General features: G+C 41.9%; 1 protein-coding gene across 1 annotated transcript; it reads left to right on the top strand.

Moving 5' to 3' along the window:
- The first annotated feature begins 11537 nt into the window (after nt 1–11537).
- LOC114287789 (uncharacterized) lies at nt 11538–17325 on the top strand. Its single transcript, XM_082921870.1, has 3 exons — nt 11538–11722; nt 16589–16658; nt 16765–17325. Exons 1-3 carry the CDS (start codon nt 11538–11540, stop codon nt 17323–17325), a joined length of 816 nt encoding a protein of 271 aa, XP_082777996.1.
- The last annotated feature ends 362 nt before the right edge of the window (nt 17326–17687 follow it).

Here is a 17687-nt window from a genome sequence, read left to right on the forward strand (position 1 = left end):
GGTTATACATGATTGATTTAGTACTAAAATGCAAATCATAAGATTACGAGTGCAACTTGGGTGGGTTCGGTCGGATTAGGAGGTTGTCAAAGCTCAGTTCAAGTTGTGTTGAGACCTGTTCAAATTTTTTTTTCCAGCTACATTATTAAATTATTAAAATTTGACTTTATTTACATTACTTTTTTATATAGAAAATCATTAATACCATCAAAGCAAATAATTTATATAATGTAAGAGAGATACCGCTATAGTAATCTTTATAATTTATGAGTAAAAATAATAAAATAAAATAAAAAGTAAGATTTTATGTTATTTGTATATATAATATATATTCAAAATGATTTAATAATATAAATTATTTTAATATCATTTATATGTATATTTAATATTTTTATATATCTATATATGTATAATTCGGATTTCGGGTAACTCAGATTGTTTGACGTCTTTGCCCAAGCACATCCAAATTTAATTTGGGCTTCTGAATTTTTACCCAAACCCGTATCGAATTTGAAAATATCTTGTCCAAGTCTTAAAAAAATTCAAACTGAATTCGGATTACTTAGGTTAAATCCGCCCAAATTGCACCCCTACATAGGATTTTGTCGACCTAACATGTGACTGTCAAACCTAACATCACGTGCCCAAGCATCCCAATCTAAACATGCATCGTTACACATCCTGAAAGCTTCTTCACTTTTTTATCTTATTATTATTATTTCTTTTTAAGGTTTACTTTCACACTCGTCTTCCTAAGTTATTGTTATTTTTATTTAATTTTTATATTATCAATTTAATTCAGTTCATATTGTTCAATTAGAGACAATCCGTCCAAATCAATAATGAAAAAAATCTGATTCAATGGATAAAAATATAAAACATACAACTAAACAATCAATTTCAGACTCATACTATATTAGACAATTTAAAGCCTACAACCAAACCCCCATTAAAATAGTGAATAAAAAAATAAGCGTTTAGTTGAATCGTTTAAATTGTTCAAAATTTGAAATGACATTTTTGTTAATCAAATAGGATCGTAACACTACTGTCTCCAATGGGACTGTAGTAGCTAAAATTAGAAACTTAAGAGAGCAAATAAATAAAATTAATAAACAAAATTTATATATTAACATTTCATAATGATGTGAAAAGCTAGCAAGCAATCCTTGCCTCTACATTATTATCATCATCTCTCTCTTTCGCTTGGGGAAAGTTTGATAAGACTGTAAATGGAGCAAGCCAGAAACGGAGGTTGGATTCCGGTGGTAAGTCAGTAGAAAGGTGGTAGAGGGCAAGGCAGTGAGACAATGCATGGACTTTTTAGTGTCTTCGTGGATAATATATCATAAAAAATGGGTGCTAAATCACTATTCAAGCTCTTCACAAAGCTTGGTATAGTAAAGGATGTCTTCATCCCTTTCAAAAGAAGGAAAGTGACAAATTCTAGATTCGGATTCGTGAGATTCGACTGTCCTGTAGTAGCAGATATAGCCATTCAAAAAGCTAATGGTCTTTTGGTGGATGACAAGGTCCTAGATGTCAAAACTGCAACTTTTGATAGACGAAGCAGAAAGGATCAGATCAGGAGAAAGCCTCAGTTCATCAGAAAACCTCAGCCCATTAGAAGACCCCTTGTCGCCAACAGATCTAGGAGCCATGTTTTATCTGGTGGTCACAGATCCTTTGCTGATGTATCGCAAGGGGTAACCTCCATGGAAGCTGGGAAAGCAAGCACCACCATAAAAGTAACAGAAGAGGGCAATTGTTGGCTCTTTGGAATCGCCATAATCTGTCTTAATGCTGAATACTCCATCCTCAGTATTATCAAAGCCCTAAAGGAGAAAGGATTTGAGCACATTATGGTCAAGAAAGGGGGTGGTCGTGATGTAATACTAACTTTCAACTCTCAAAAAGAGCTGAAATCAAACATTGACAATCTCAAAGATTGGTTCAAGGATTGGAGTCAATTTGTGGTGGAATGGAAGTCCGGGTTTCATTTGGATCAAGAAAGATTTGTGTGGTTGAAATGTTTTGGCATACCCCTGTATGTTTGGAATGAAAACACTCTAAACAACATTGGAAGTTTATGGGGCTCTATACTCAACCTAGAGGGTGATATCTATCAACCAAAATCTTACTCCCATGCCAAAATCAGAGTGGCTACTTCATCTATGGAGTTCATTCATAAAACTTTAATCTTGGAGTGCAAGGGTAAATCACATTCCATTCTTGTGTGTGAAGATCATCTACCAGATTATGGTAGCTTGAAGCACAATAGCATGGATGAATATAGCTTCCTTGAAACCTGCTACAGTGTAGAAGAAAGAAACAATCCAGCGATCGACGGTATGGAAAAGGGCGATGATGATGAGATGGCAAAGGCTAGTGCCATGTTTAGTGCTTAGATTGCTTGTACAAAAGAGGAAGCACAGAGAAAGGAGCCTATGGACTATCACTTAGGGGAGAGGGTGGACACAGTGGTTGAGGAGACAACTTGCAATAGAGGCTCTAGCAGAGGAGGAGCATGTACAGAGGAGCCTTTGATGAACAAGACAGTGCTCAGCTCAAAAAATAATGATGATAGACAAAGGTGTGCTGAACAAGTTTTCACACCTGGTTTCATCCGAAGCCTCAATGAATCCAGTGTAGGAATTGGACCTGGTATCAATTTGGAAGTGGACTTGGCCTAGTTACCAAGTCAGAATTTTATTAGTGGGCTCCCAAACAGGCCCATTGAGTCTAATGGCATCAGTCCAGGTAGTAAAGGTATTCTAGCTCTTTCTCATACTAAGAAGCATTATTGTGGGCCTTGATTCAGCAATGGTCTTATTAGAAAGAGTCTTTTGTCCCACCCTCAATCAGGCCAAGATGCAACATCTGCCTTCATCCCAGATCATTATTTGAGGCCTCCAGCTATCACTTGCCTCTTTAACTCTCTTTTAGGCCTATTTTTTGCATAGTATTTTAGGCTTATTTGTGAGTTGTTTTGGACTTTTCCATAAACTGTAAAATATCTTGTTTTGAGCCCCTCTTCAACATTGTTGAAGGGCTCTCCTCTGTTTGAGGCCTCCTGCTATCACTTGCTTCTTTATCTCTCTTTTAGGCCAATTTTTACATAGTATTTTAGGCCTATTTTTGAGCTGTTTTGGACCTTTCCATAAACTGTAAAATATCTTTTTTTGAGTCCCTTTTCAACATTGTTGAAGGGCTCCCCTCTATTTGAGAACATAAGCTGCCACTTGTCTCTTTACCCCTCTTTTAGGCCTTTTCTTGCATGATAGTTTGGCCTTATTTGTGATTATTTTCGTGGCTTGATGTAAACTGTAAAGTGCCCTTTTTTGAGCCCCTCTTCAACTTTGTTGAAGGGCTCTTTACCATTTGGGGCCAGCTGCTGTCCCTTTGTGTTTAATCTCTCTTTTAGGGCCGTTTTTGCACGATAGGTTAGCCCTATTTGCGTTTATTTTTAGGACTTGTTATAAATTGGAAATATGCATGTTTTGGGACTGTATTTCATCTATCTTCATGCTTCATGATCAAATAATGCATGCTTTGTATAGCTGTAAGTTATTCCATGTGCCTAGTTCGAATTTTAGGGTTCATTCCATGTATTGGGTGTCATGTTTCCATGTTTCGGGGCTATTTTGTATCATATTTTAGCGCTGAAATTCGCATGTTTGTATACCATATTCCATGCCTTGCCACGCTTTGGGTAGAGTGACATTTGATGCCTTAGGCTTGGTCCTCGATTTGCGTGCATGTGTGCACGCACTTCGAGTGTCTCATTTTCATCTTATGGCTACTGATGTGAGTGTGGCTGAGGTCCACTCATCTTAGTGTAAGTCCATTATGCATTGTGTATGCCATTTCATTTCATAGCATTGTGTATGCTAGTTTGTATGTTAGAGCATTGTGTATGCCTTGTTACATCGTGCATTGTGTATGCCATCTCATAGCATTGTGCATGCTAGGTTGTATATTAGTTGCATTCATGCATGTCATGCATATTGTATTGTGTTTGGGATAGGAGTTAGTCCGAGCACGGGAAACGAGGGACGTTTCGTACTTCGAGTGACGGAACGTGTCTCAATTCCCAGTCATCGACACTCCGGATTATCCATGATGGAGTTTAGGTCTTGTTGTGTTTATATGTGCATTCATTTCATATTGAGTCGTGCAAATTGACTCCTCAGCCATCATGCATCGATATGCGTGATTAGTAGCACGAGGATCGAGGACTACACTCCCCGAAGAGTAGTCATGCATACATATGTGAAAATACTTTGCCATGCCTCTTTGTTGCTCTCTGTTGCAGCAAATCAGAAATCGGCAGCCTTCCAGAGCTTGACACGCATTCCAAGAACAATTGCAAACAGAGGCAAACCGGGGCATCACAAGGGATTTTTCGACAAAGGCAATTGGAGCATGCATCATTCATCATTCGAAGCAGATTTGAGGCAGTCCCTGGCTTGCATGCCAATTTATTGCTTTCCTAGTTTAATTTGTTAATTAAATAGGGTTTTGTACATATTTGGACTGTAATTATTCATTTGGGACTGTATGTTATTTATTCGGACCCTCCGAGCAAGGGCACAACTGTAATAAGTGTGTGTGTGTGTGATGTATGTCTTCCAACCCCACGTCTTTCTCCCTTTTATTTACCCGCTTATGATGGTTAGATTAGGGCATGTTTCGATTAGCATACAGTATGATAGCATGTTTGCATTCATTCATCTGTTTTGCATGCACCGGGCTCGGCGCATGATACTAACTGCATTGTATTTTCAATTCCAAGTTGAATACATGTTAGCTGTAACATTTCATATGCCATGTCTAGAATAGCCGAGCCTGCTATAGTTGCATTTTTGCATGTGTTGCATTAGGCATTTCTGTATAATTAGGATCACACATGGATTTCTAATTAGCTTCTGTTTTGGCTTGGAGTACTCGGTAAGTTTTATGCTTTAGCATCCTTGCATGCGTGTGAGTGACTGCCATGATAGCATGCTTACCATGAGGCTAATTGCTTATATGATATAACTGCCTGAATGCTTGTGGGTGAAGGTTGGATTATTTGGATTGGAACAATTCATTCACTGTGAGTTTTAAGCCCATTAGATAGTGGCAAAATCATATTTTCTAAAGCCCACCCGAGGGTGGCAAATCCATGTCTTAGCCTACTTGCGAGTAGCACCATCAAACCATTTTCAAATAAACAAACATGAAATGTTTTGTTCCAATTCAGGCGATCCAGTCTATACTTGTATGCTGTGCGCATCACATAGTAAATCTAGGCTAATAACCGAAACAAGAACGCATAATGTTTTCAAAAATAGATATCATGGTTAGTAGAGGCCGATCTTTGATCGAGCGAGCGGGGGTGCTCACGATGTGACCTTCCCCAATCGTACCCAAGTTCCCGAGCCGAAGCAACTTTGGTGATGACAGACACGTGGCCTTAGGCAAACGAGTCAGGGTTTCCTAAATTTCCCCAAAATAAAACATTTTGGTGGCGACTCTGTATCTGGCAAAGCAGTCCATGTTTGGCACTTCTTTCAAAATCTGTTTTTTCTCAAAACGATTTGCCGGATTTGGACTCTTTGGTTTAGATTTAGAACCGTGACAATTTGAGAGTCCTGAACTGTAGTGAGCCCAACACGAACAAAAATGAGCAGAACGGGACTCGTCCTCCTGGGGCGTTCGGGGAAGTCTACAGTTTCTGGCGACTCCGCTGGGGAATTAGAGAACTTGACTCGAACTCATGATATCTTGTTTTGACTACACTTGTGTGTTTCTTTGCATTGTATGTGCATTGGTGCGCCTAGGACACCGTGTTTGCCATCTGCTATTCCTGAACAGTTTGCCGGAGGTTTGTCTTGTCAAGGTATGACCATAAGGCTGACCGGTTATGGGCTCTGCCAGTATGGGAACACAAACCCCGGTTTTACCGGGGCACCCTTTTTGACCATTCGACCTGGTGCATATTCGGAATCCATAGTGACCATTCCAAGCTAGGATAGGTTACTTACCCGATTTAGGTTGTTTGAAACCGCTGTGTGCGTAGTGAAACCCTAGCTCCTGACAAAATAGGACAGGGAAACCCTACCCCAACATAGGGGTGTTTTGGCTCTCACTTGTCTGCTATGTGCTTTTAGAGTGCATCTCTATAGGAATGCATGTATCAGTCTACAAGTTTGGACATCAAGCCTGCGGGCACCAATTTAGTAGTTTGGGCATCAGGTCTGCGGGCACCAGTTCAGTACTTTGGGATTCAATTCACCTGAGGGTATCAGTTTACGGGCAGAATTTTGGGCAGAATTCTGTAGGAGGCACAGTCATTCAGCTCTGCTCATATGGGTTATCGTGAAATCGGGCTGAGATGCTGCATGTTTTCTCTTTTACTAGGTAGTCTGGGAACCATAGCTTCAGAGGGCTCCAATATCCCCCCGGTACACCGAACTTGTGTTGATAGACTTTGTCGGATCAGAGATTCAGTTCAAAGGCAATCAGTGTTCCTTTACCAAAGGTAGAGTGAAAAGGTCGGTTAGGCACAGACCACCAGTACAGCAGCTACCAGCTCAGTGGTCTTTGAACAGCCAGGTTGAGATTTCTGAGCCTACTGCAGACACAGGCATACCAGTTGCTCAGTTAGATCAGGACAATATGTCGGGCCTGGAAGAGATGGTGCGCCAACTCCAGGATAGTATGAAAGCCATGCAGCAAGATGCTGTCCGTCAAGTGGAATTCACCAACAAACAGGCCGTGGTCATAGCCCAACAGGCAGAGACAATTGCCAGGTTAGAGCAGCAAACTGGAGTATCTACTTCGCACCAGGCTCCCCCCCACCAAGAGTTCCCATACTCGGGGAGGCAACCCACGTCCAGGATGATACGGACATTCCAGGCTGGCCAGCTCCGCCCCCGGTGCCACCCCAGCTGTCTAAAACACCTACCAACCTGCCAGACCCCCCCTTTGAGTTCGAGATGGACCTCACAACATTGAAAGTGAGCAAGCTTGAGGAATTGTTCAAAAAGTCTCAGGGGACCCGCTCTATTCCTGATATAGAGGATTGTAAAGACCCCATTTTTGACCGACCTTAAGACTTAGACTTCACCGATTGAGCGCTTGGTGATGTTGCATATTGCGCTCGTTCTGAGGTTTCAAAGTTTTGGCTGCGAGCCTTGCCTCCGGACTTCGGGGCTCTTTCATGCTTTGCCTCGGTTCGCGAACCAGGCTCGATTTTCTCTGTTTCTCTTCTAGAAGGGAGAAAGAGGTCTCATAGATTATCTCTCAGTGGCCGTAGGCTACGTTTCATGGTCGTAGGCCATTTTGCCCGTTTGGAGTCCGGTTTCCGATTTTTCGGAGCCGTTGGCCGTGTGTCTCTGTTCGGGACCGCTTAACCACCTCCGTTTGCTCCGATTTTTGGCATGCATATTATTTGCTCCCTTTTGAGGGACACTGTGGCATGAGAGACCAACTTCGTGGTCGAACACCACTTCCGATGCCTAACAGTTAGTTTTCGGGGCCTCGGGCTGCGCGTTTCGACCCCCGAACCTTCATTTTGCATCGGTTTGAGCTCATTTTTGGTGGAGACCTTATTTTCACTGCTAAGAAGGTCGTAGAAGGGTGGGAGGCCAGTAATTGTTCTGACAACCAGTTTTATTCCTCTATCGCCCTCCGTCGCCCGTCTTTCTCACTTGAAAGCCAATGTTGACCACCCTAAGGCCACTTTTTCCAGCCCTAAACCACATATTTGTGTTGTACACACCTGGGAGGCCACCAATATCACATGGCCGGCCAGTAATTGTGTTTAACCCTTTTGAACCCCTCCAAAAAATGGGCTTTTCTCTCTCCTGGTCTACTTTCTCTAGTTTTTGACCACATGGTTGTGTTGTGCACACATGGGAGGCCACCAATCTGGGGTGGCCAGCCACTAATACTTCTTGAGCCTTTTGACCCTTGGCTGGCCGGCCATGGGGAGGGCCGGCCGGCCGCCTGCAACTTAAATACTAGGCCGGCCTTGCTCCCCTCCTCTAGTACATTACAAATCTGTATTTTGTTTCCCCCCAGATTGTGTATCCAGGGGGTTGCACTTTTGGGGGGAAATTTGAAATCCATTTCCCCTCTTTTTTCCCGCACTCTTGCCTATATATCTAGGCCCTCCAGCGCCCTTTTGAAGGGTTACAAAAATTGGTTCTAAGCCTCTTGCATTCAATCCCTCTTCCCTTCTATTCCAAACATCAAAACCCTTTTGTTCTTGGACCATTCCTACACCCTTTACTCTACAACCCATAGCACCCCTCCTCCTCACTCCATTCCAGCAGCTTGAAGGCCATTTCCGGAGCTTAAGAGTCCCCAAACTTGGTCCAAAGGCTGTCAAAGATTGGTTCTTCAAGGGTAAGTCTTCTTTTCCTCTTTTCTTGCTTTATTTTGATCTATATTCTAGCCCCTTGTGCTCGCATATTTGGGCTCCGACCCTAACTAAAAATAGTCTTATTTTAATCTCTATTTCATGTTTGATTAAGGGCTTCTCCCTGTTTGAGGCTTCTTTTTTACACTTTGTGTTAAAAGCCTCTTTTAGGCCTCTTTCTTGCATAGTATTTTAGGCCTATTTGTAAACTGTTTCGAGCTTTACTATAAACTGTGAGTTACCTTATTTTGATCCCCTCTTCAACTTTGTTGAAGGGCTCTTCATTTTTTGGGACTTCCCTCTATCACTTGCCTCTTTATCCCTCTTTTAGCCCCTTTGTTTGCATGTTTTTTTAGCTCCTTGTGCTTGTATTTTTGGGCACCGATCCAAACTGTAAAGAGTCATATTTTGACCCCCTCTTCATGTTTTATCAAGGGTTGTTTGCTGTTTGAGGCTCCCTTTTTTCTCTTTGTGTTTAAACCTTCTTTTAGGCCTATTTTTGCATAGTGTTTTAAGCTTACTTGTGCACTGTTTTGGACTTGGTCATAAACTGTAAAGTGCATTATTTTGAGCCCCTCTTCAACTTTGTTGGAGGGATATTCTTTGTTTGGGGCCAGCTGCTGTCCCTTTGTGTTTAATCTCTATTTTAGGCCTTTTCTTGCATGATAGATTAGCCCTATTTGCATTCGTTTTTGGGACTTGTTATAAACTGGAAATATGCATGTTTTGGGACTGTCTTGCTTCTGTCTTCATACTTCATGATCAAATAATGCATGTTTTGTATAGCTATAGGCCAATGCATATGCCTAGTTTTGTGTTTCGGGTTCATTCCATGCATCGGGTGCCATGTTTCCATGTTTCGGGGCTGTTTTGCATCATATTTCAGCACTGAAATTTGCATGTTTGCATACCATGTTTCACGCCTTGCCATGCCTTGTTAGTGTTGCATGCTATGCCTTGGGTTCGGTTCTCGGTTTGCGTGCATGTGTGCACGCATTTCAAGTGTTTCATTTTTCATCTCATGGCTACTAATGTGAGTGTGGCTGAGGTCCACTCATGTTGGTGTAAGTCCATTGTGCATTGAGTATGCCATTTCATTTTATAGCATTGCGTATGCTAGGTTGTATGTTAGAGCATTGCGTATGCCTTGTTACATCGTGCATTGTGTATGCCATCTCATAGTATTGTGCATGCTAGGTTGTATATTAGTTGCATTCATACATGTCATGCATATTGCATTGTGCTTGGGATAGGAGTTAGCCCGAGCACGGGAAATGAGGGACATTTCGTACTTCGAGTGACGGAACGTGTCTCAATTCCCAGTCACCGACACTCCGGATTATCCATGATGGAGTTTAGATTTTGTTGTGTTTATATGTGCATTCATTTCATATTGAGTCGTGCAATTTGACTCCTCGGCCATCATGCATCGATATGCGTGATTGGTGGCATGAGGACCGAGGACTACACTTCTTGAAGAGTAGTCATGCATACATATGTGAAAATACTTTGCCATGCCCCTTTGTTGCTCTCTGTTGCAGCAAATCAGAAATTGACAGCATTCCGGAGCTTGGCACGTATTCCAAGAACAATTGTAAACAGAGGCAAACCGGGGCATCGCGAGGAATTCTCCGCACAAGGCAACCCGAGCATGCATCATTCATTACCCGAAGCAGATTTGAGGCAGTCCCTGGCTTGCATGCCAATTTATTGCTTTCCTAATTTAATTTGTTAATTAATTAGGGTTTTGTACATATTTGGACTGTAATTATTCATTTGGGACTGTATATTATTTATTCGGACCCTCCGAGTGAGGGCACAACTGTAATACGTGTGCGTGCGTGTGATGTATGTCTTCCAACCCCACGTCTTTCTCCCTTTTATTTACCAGCTTATGGTGGTTAGATTAGGGCATGTTTCAATTAGCATACAGTATGATAGCATGTTTGCATTTATTCATCTGTTTTGCATGCATCATACTAACTGCATTGTATTTTCAATTCCAAGTTGAATACATGTTAGCTGTAGCATTTCATATGCCATGTCTAGAATAGCCGAGCCTGCTATAGTTGCATTTTTGCATGTGTTGCATTAGGCATTTCTGTATAATTAGGATCACACATGAATTTCTAATTAGCTTCTGTTTTGGCTTGGAGTACTCGGTAAGTTTTATGCTTTAGCATCCTTGCATGCGTGTGAGTGACTGCCATGATAGCATGCTTACCATGAGGCTAATTGCTTATGTGATATAACTGCCTGAATGCCTGTGGGTGAAGGTTGGATTATTTGGATTGGAACAATTCATTCACTGTGAGTTTTAAGCCCACTACATAGTGGCAAAATCATATTTTCTAAAGCCCACCCGAGGGTGGCAAATCCACGTCTTAGCCTACTTGCGAGTAGCACCATCAAACCATTTTCAAAATAAACAAACATGAAATGTTTTGTTCCAATTCAGGTGATCCAGTCTATACTTGTATGCTGTGCGCATCACATAGTAAATCTAGGCTAATAACCGGAATAAGAACGCATAATATTTTCAAAAATAGATATCACGGTTAGTAGAGGCCGATCTTTGATCGGGCGAGCGTGGGTGCTCACGAAGTGACCTTCCCCAATCGTACCCAAGTTCCCGAGCCGAGGCAACTTTGGTGATGACGGACACGTGGCCTTAGGCAAACGAGTCAGGGTTTCCTAAATTTCTCCAAAATAAAACATTTAGGTGGCGACTCTGTATCTGGCAAAGCAGTCCATGTTTGGCACTTCTTTCAAAATCTGTTTTTTCTCAAAACGATTTGCCGGATTTGGACTCTTTGGTTCAGATTTAGAACCATGACAATTTGAGAGTCCTGAACTGTAGTGAGCCCAACACGAACAAAAACGAACAGAACGGGACTCGTCCTCCCGGGGCGTTCGGGGACGTCTACATCTAGCACATTTAGATTTATCAGAGGGAGACTCTGCTTTGAGGAATCATCTACTCACCAAAGCTACAGCCACTATACAATTGGGGAAAACTCTTGGTATCAATTATAATGGGAAAAAAGATGTTGTTCTTAGAAAAATTATTGGCCCAGAGCTAAAGGACAAGGAAAGAATTGACAAGGAGGGGAAGGCACAGTAGTAAATGGCTATAGATGGGCGATTTGAGTGTATTGATTGGTTTTCTATGAAATTATTATCTTGGAATATCAGGGGTATGGGTAAGGCAGAAAAGCTCGAAAGAATCAAAAAGCTCCTAAAGGATAGACATATAGATGTTATTTTTCAAGAGACCAAAAAGGCAGTGATATTTGATATTGATGTTCGAAGGTTATGGGGGAGTAGAAACATAGAGTTTATGTCTATTGATTCTGAAGGAACAGCAGGAGGGCTATTGCAGACGTCCCCGAACGCCCCGGGAGGGACGAGCTCCCGTTCTATTCATTTTGGGGTGAACTAGAGTTCAGGAATCTCAAATTGTCATTGTTCTTAATCTGAACCAAAGAGCCCAAATCCGACAAATCGTTTTGAGAAAATAGATTCTGAAAGAAGTGCCAAACATGGACTGCTTTGCCAGATACAGAGTCGCCACCTAAATGTTTTATTTTGGAGAAATTTAGGAAACCCTGACTCGTTTGCCTAAGGCCACGTGTCCGTCATCACCAAAGTTGCCTCGGCTCGGGAACTTGGGTACGATTGGGGAAGGTCACTTCGTGAGCACCCCCGCTCACCCGATCAAAGATCGGCCTCTACTAACCATCATATCTATTTTTGAAAACATTATGCGTTCTTATTCCGGTTATTAGCCTAGATTTACTATGTGACGCGCATAGCATACAAGTATAGACTGGATCGCTTGAATTGGAACAAAACATTTCATGTTTGTTTGATGGTGCTACCCGCAAGTAGGCTAAGACGTGGATTTGCCACCCTCGGGTGGGCTTAGAAAAACATAATTTTGCCACTATCTAGTGGGCTTAAAACACACATTTGATGAATTGTTCCAATTCAAATAACCCAACCTTCACCCACAGGCATTCAGGCAGTTATATCACATAAGCATATAGCCTCATGGTAAGAATGTTATTCATGGCAGTCACTCACACGCATGCAAGGATGCTAAAGCATAAAACTTACCGAGTACTCCAAGCCAAAACAGAAGCTAATTAGAAATCCATGCATGATCCTAACTATACAGAAATGCCTAATGCAACACATGCAAAAAATACAACTATAGCAGGCTCGGCTATTCTAAACATGGCATATGAAATGCTATAGCTAACATGTATTCAACTTGAAATTGAAAATACAATGCAGTTAGTATGATGCGTCGAGCCCGGTGCATGCAAAACAGATGAATGAATGCAAACATGCTATCATACTGTATACTAATTGAAACATGCCCTAATCTAACCATCATAAGTGGGTAAATAAAAGGGAGAAAGACGTGGGGTTGGAAGACATACATCACACACACGCACACTTATTACAACATTGCCCTCGCGCAGAGGGTCCGAATAAATAATATACAGTCTCGAATAAGTATTACAGTCCAAATAATTACAAAATCCTAATTAATTAACAAATTAAACTAGGTAAGCTGTAAACGAGCATGCAAGCTAGGGACTGCCTCGACGCTGCTTCGGATGATGAATGATGCATGTCCGGGTTGCTTTGTGCGGAAATCCACTGCGATGCCCCGGTTAGCCTCTATTTTGCAATAATTTTTTAGAAAGCGCACCAAGCCCCGGAAGACTGCTGATTCTTGATTTGCTGCAACAGAGAGCAGGAAAGGGGCATGGCAATGTATTTTCACAAATGTATGCATGCTTCGATCCTCGTGCCACCAATCATGCATCTCGATGCATGATGGCCGAGGATTCGAATTGTACGACTCAATATGAAATGAATGCACATATAAACACAACAAAATCTAAACTCCATCATGGGTAATCCGGAGTGTCGGCGACCAGGAATTGAGATACGTTCCGTCACTCGGAGTACGAAACGTACCTCGTTTTCTGTGCTCAGGCTAACTCCTATCCCAAACACAATGCAATATGCATGACATGCATGAATGCAACTAATATACAACCTAGCATGCACAATGCTATGAAATGGCATACACGATGCACGAGATAACATGGCATACACAATGCGCTAACATACAACCTAGCATACACAATACTATGAAATGAAATGGCATACACAATGCACAATGGACTTACACCAACACGAGTAGACCTCAGCCACACTCACATAAGTAGCCATGAGATGAAAATGAGATACTCGAAATGCGTGCACACATGCACGCAAACCGAGAACCGAACCTAAGGCACAAAATGCCACTCTAACAAGACATGGCAAGGCATGGAATATGGCATACTAGCATGCAAATTTCAATAGCAAAATATGATGCAAAACAGCCCCGAAACATGGAAACATGGGACTCGATGCATGAAATGAGACCTGAAACTCGAAACTAGGCGCATGGAATGACTTATAGCTATACAAAGCATGCATTATTTGAATATGAAGCATAAATACAGAATGAAGGAAGTCCCAAAACATGCATATTTTTAGTTTTAAGCAAGGCCAAAAAGTGAACACAAATAGGGCTAAGTTAACATGCAAGAATGGCCCCAAAAGAGAAATAATGAAGCAAGTAGCATCTACTGGCCCTAAATGGCCAAGAGCCCTTCAACAAAGTTTAGTAGGGGCTCAAAATGAAGTACTTTACAGTTTACAACAAGCCACGGATCTAAACACAAACAGGCCTAAAACATTGTGCAAGAAATAAGCCAAAAGGGAGACAAAGAAGCAAGTGATAGTTTCTGGCCTCAAACATAGGAGGGCCCTTCAACAAAGTTTAAGAGGGGCCCAAAACATGGTATTTTACAGTTTATGATCAAACCCAAAACAGTGCACATGCAAGCTTAAAATACTATGCAAAATAAGGCCTAAAAACAGGTTTAAACACAAAGAGCCAAAAGGGAGCTTCAAACAGAAAAGGTCCCTTGATCAAACATGAAGAGGGGGTCAAAATAAGGCTATTTACAGTTCAGACCAGAGCCCAAAAATACAAGCACAAGGGGCTAACAAAACATGCAAAAATAAGGCCAAAAGAGGGATAAAGAGGCAAGTGACAAAAGGAAGCCTCAAACAGTGAAGAGCCCTTCAACAATGTCGAAGAAGGGCTCAAAATAAGTCACTTTACAGTTTATAACTAAGCTCAAAACAGTTTACAAACAGGCCTAAAATACTATGGAAGAAAGAGACATACAAGAGAGGTAAAGAAGCAAGTGGTAGCTAGAGACCTTAAACATGGAAGGACCCTAAAACAAACATGAAAAAGACATCAAAAAATGACTATTTTCAGTTAGGGTCGGAGCCCAAAAAAGTAAGCAATTATGGCTTAGATATAGAACAAAATAAAGCACAAAAGAGGGAGAATGAAGACTCACCCTTGTAGACCAAGCTCCAGCAGCTCTTGGCTTGAGAAAAGGTGCTCCTAAGCTCTGGAAAACCAACTCCAAGTGTTGGAAAGGATGGTGGTGGTGTAGAAATGGTGTAGGGTTTGGGAGGTTTTGAGGGTTGGAGTGTAGGGAGAGAGAGATACAATATAGGAGGCTTAGAGAAAAATTTGTAACCCTTCAAATGGGAGCTGGAGGGCCTGATATATAGGCAAAAGTGTGGGAAAAAAGGGGGGAAAAAAGGGGGGGAAATGGATTCAAGTTTCCCCCCAAAAGTGCAACCCCTCCGGATACACAATCTGGGGGGAAACAAAATACATATTTGTAATGTACTTGGAGAGAGGATCAAGGCCGACTGGTTTGCTAGGGTTTAGGTGGCTGGTCGGCCATCCCCATGGCCGGCCGACCAAGGGTCAAAAGGCTCAATGAAGATTAATGGCCGGCCATGCTAAAAAGAGGGCCTCTCATGTGTGCACAACACAACCATGTGGTCAAAAAACTGGAGAAAGTAAACCAAGAGAGAGACAAGGCCACTTTTAGGAGGGGTTCAAAAGGGTCACACACAATTACTGGCCGGCCATATGATATTGGTGGCCTCCCAGGTGTGTACAACAAAAATATGTGGTTTAGGGCTGGAAAAAGTGGCCTTAGGGTGTTCAACATTGGCTTTCAAGTGAGAAAAACGGGCGACGGAGGGCGATGGAGGAATAAAACTGGTTGTCAGCACAATTACTGACCTTCCACCCTTCTACAACCTTCTTAACAATGAAACAGAGGTCCTTGCCAAAAATGAACCCAAACCGATGCAAGACGAAGGTTCGGGGGCCGAAACGCGCAGCCCGAGGCCCCGAAAACTGACTGTTAGGCACCGGAAGTGGTGTTCGACCACGAAGTTGGTTTTTCAGACCGTAGTGTCCTTCAAAAGGGAGCAAATAAGATGCATGCCAAAAACCGAAGCAAACGGAAGTGGTTAAGCAGTCCTGAACCGAGGCACACGGCCAACGGCTCTGAAAAACCGGAAACCGAACTCCAAACGGGAAAAATGGCCTATGACCACGAAACGTAGCCTACGGCCACTGAGAGATGATCTACGAGACCTCTCCCTCCCTTCGGAAAGAGAAAACAGAGAAAAAAGAGCCTGGTTCGCAAACCGAGGCAAAGCATAAAAGAGTCCGGAAGTCCGGAGGCAAGGCTCGCAGCCGAGACTCTGAAACCTCTGAATGAGCACGATATGCAACGTCACCAAGCACTCAATCGGTGACGTCTGAGTCTTAAGGTCGGTCAAAAATGGGGTGTCTACAGCTATGATGTATCTGGGACCCTGCTGTCTTCACTCTCTCTGGATGCTGCTGCAATAGGAGGTATATTTTACTTTCTGGTTCTTTATACAATTCCTTTGATTGTGTATTGCTCAACATTTATGCACCCAATGATGTTAGCACCAGATCCACTTTTTGGGGTAATCTCTTAAAGCTTAAATCTTCTTCTTTGGTGCATGGATGGAGATTTCAATGAAATTAGGCATACGAGTGAAAGGGTAGAATGCTCTAGGAGGGATAGGGGAATGAAACACTTAAATGAGTTCATTGGCAAATCCTCTCCGTGGAAGAAAATACACTGGGTGCAATGCCCAAGAATTAGAGAAATAGAGTAGAATTGATAGAATCTTGCTCAGTCCTAAGTGGCTGATTAATTTCACAATGAAACTCTGGGGATTGCCCAGGTTAATTTCAGACCACTGCCCTTTGCTGATGATGGAGGATGACAGAGATTGGGGGGCCAAAACCTTTCAGGTTCCTTAATGCTTGGACTCTCCATCCCAATTTTTCTCAACTTTTTGTTACCTTTTAGTCAAATACTACCTTTGCTAGTTAGTCTGGATTCATACTTTATCAAAAGCTCAAGCATCTTAAGTTGATCTTAAAATCTTGGAATATTGAGCTGTTTGGCAATATTCATTCCAAAACCAAGTCATTAGAGGAAGAGTTACATTCATTGGACATCATTGTAGAGGAAACGGCACTGGTTGCTTCAGAAAAGTCAAGAAGAAAGGTGGTTAGAGATGAGATGTGGAAACTTTACAGAATGATAGAGTGGATATGGCATCAAAAATCTAGACTGAACTGGACTCTCAATAGGGATAAAAACACTAAGTTCTTCCATGTTGTTACTAGTACCAGGCAGAGTAAAAATCTAATTACCTCTATTTCAGTTAATAGTGTGTCTTTTGAGAAACCTAACAGGGTCAAGCAGCAAGTTTTACACCATTTCAAGACTCAATTCATTGAATCATGGGTTAAGAGACCTATTTTGGGAGGGGTGTTCAATACTATTGAAGCAGATTATGTTTCTCAACATCTGGTAGCTGAGTTCAGTGCAACTAAAGTCCTAGCAGCAATTAAAGATTGTAACAACAACAAAGCTCCAGGCCCTGATGGGTTCAACCTATTGTGCTATTAGAAATTCTGGAAGGTTATGAAGCCGAACATAATACAATTTTTCAAGGAGTTTCACTCCAACAGCAGGCTCACTTATGGCATTAACAACACATTTATTACTCTCATTCCCAAGTTAGAAAATCCAGTTGGTTTATCTAACTATAGACCTATAAGTCTTATGGGATCCATTTACAAAATCTTGGCCAAAGTTCTATCACACAGATTGAAATCAGTGCTTTCCTCAATCATTGGTGAAACTCAGGCTGCATTCATAGGAGGAAGAAATATTCTTGATGGGGTGTTCATTGCTAATAAAGTGGTGGATGGTTGGAAGAAGGCCAAAAAGCAAGGATTGATTCTTAAATTGGACTTTGAGAAAACATA

The sequence above is a fragment of the Camellia sinensis genome, chromosome 1, assembly GCF_055761805.1.
Source record: "Camellia sinensis isolate YWXY chromosome 1, ASM5576180v1, whole genome shotgun sequence".
Classification (NCBI taxonomy): Eukaryota; Viridiplantae; Streptophyta; class Magnoliopsida; order Ericales; family Theaceae; genus Camellia; species Camellia sinensis.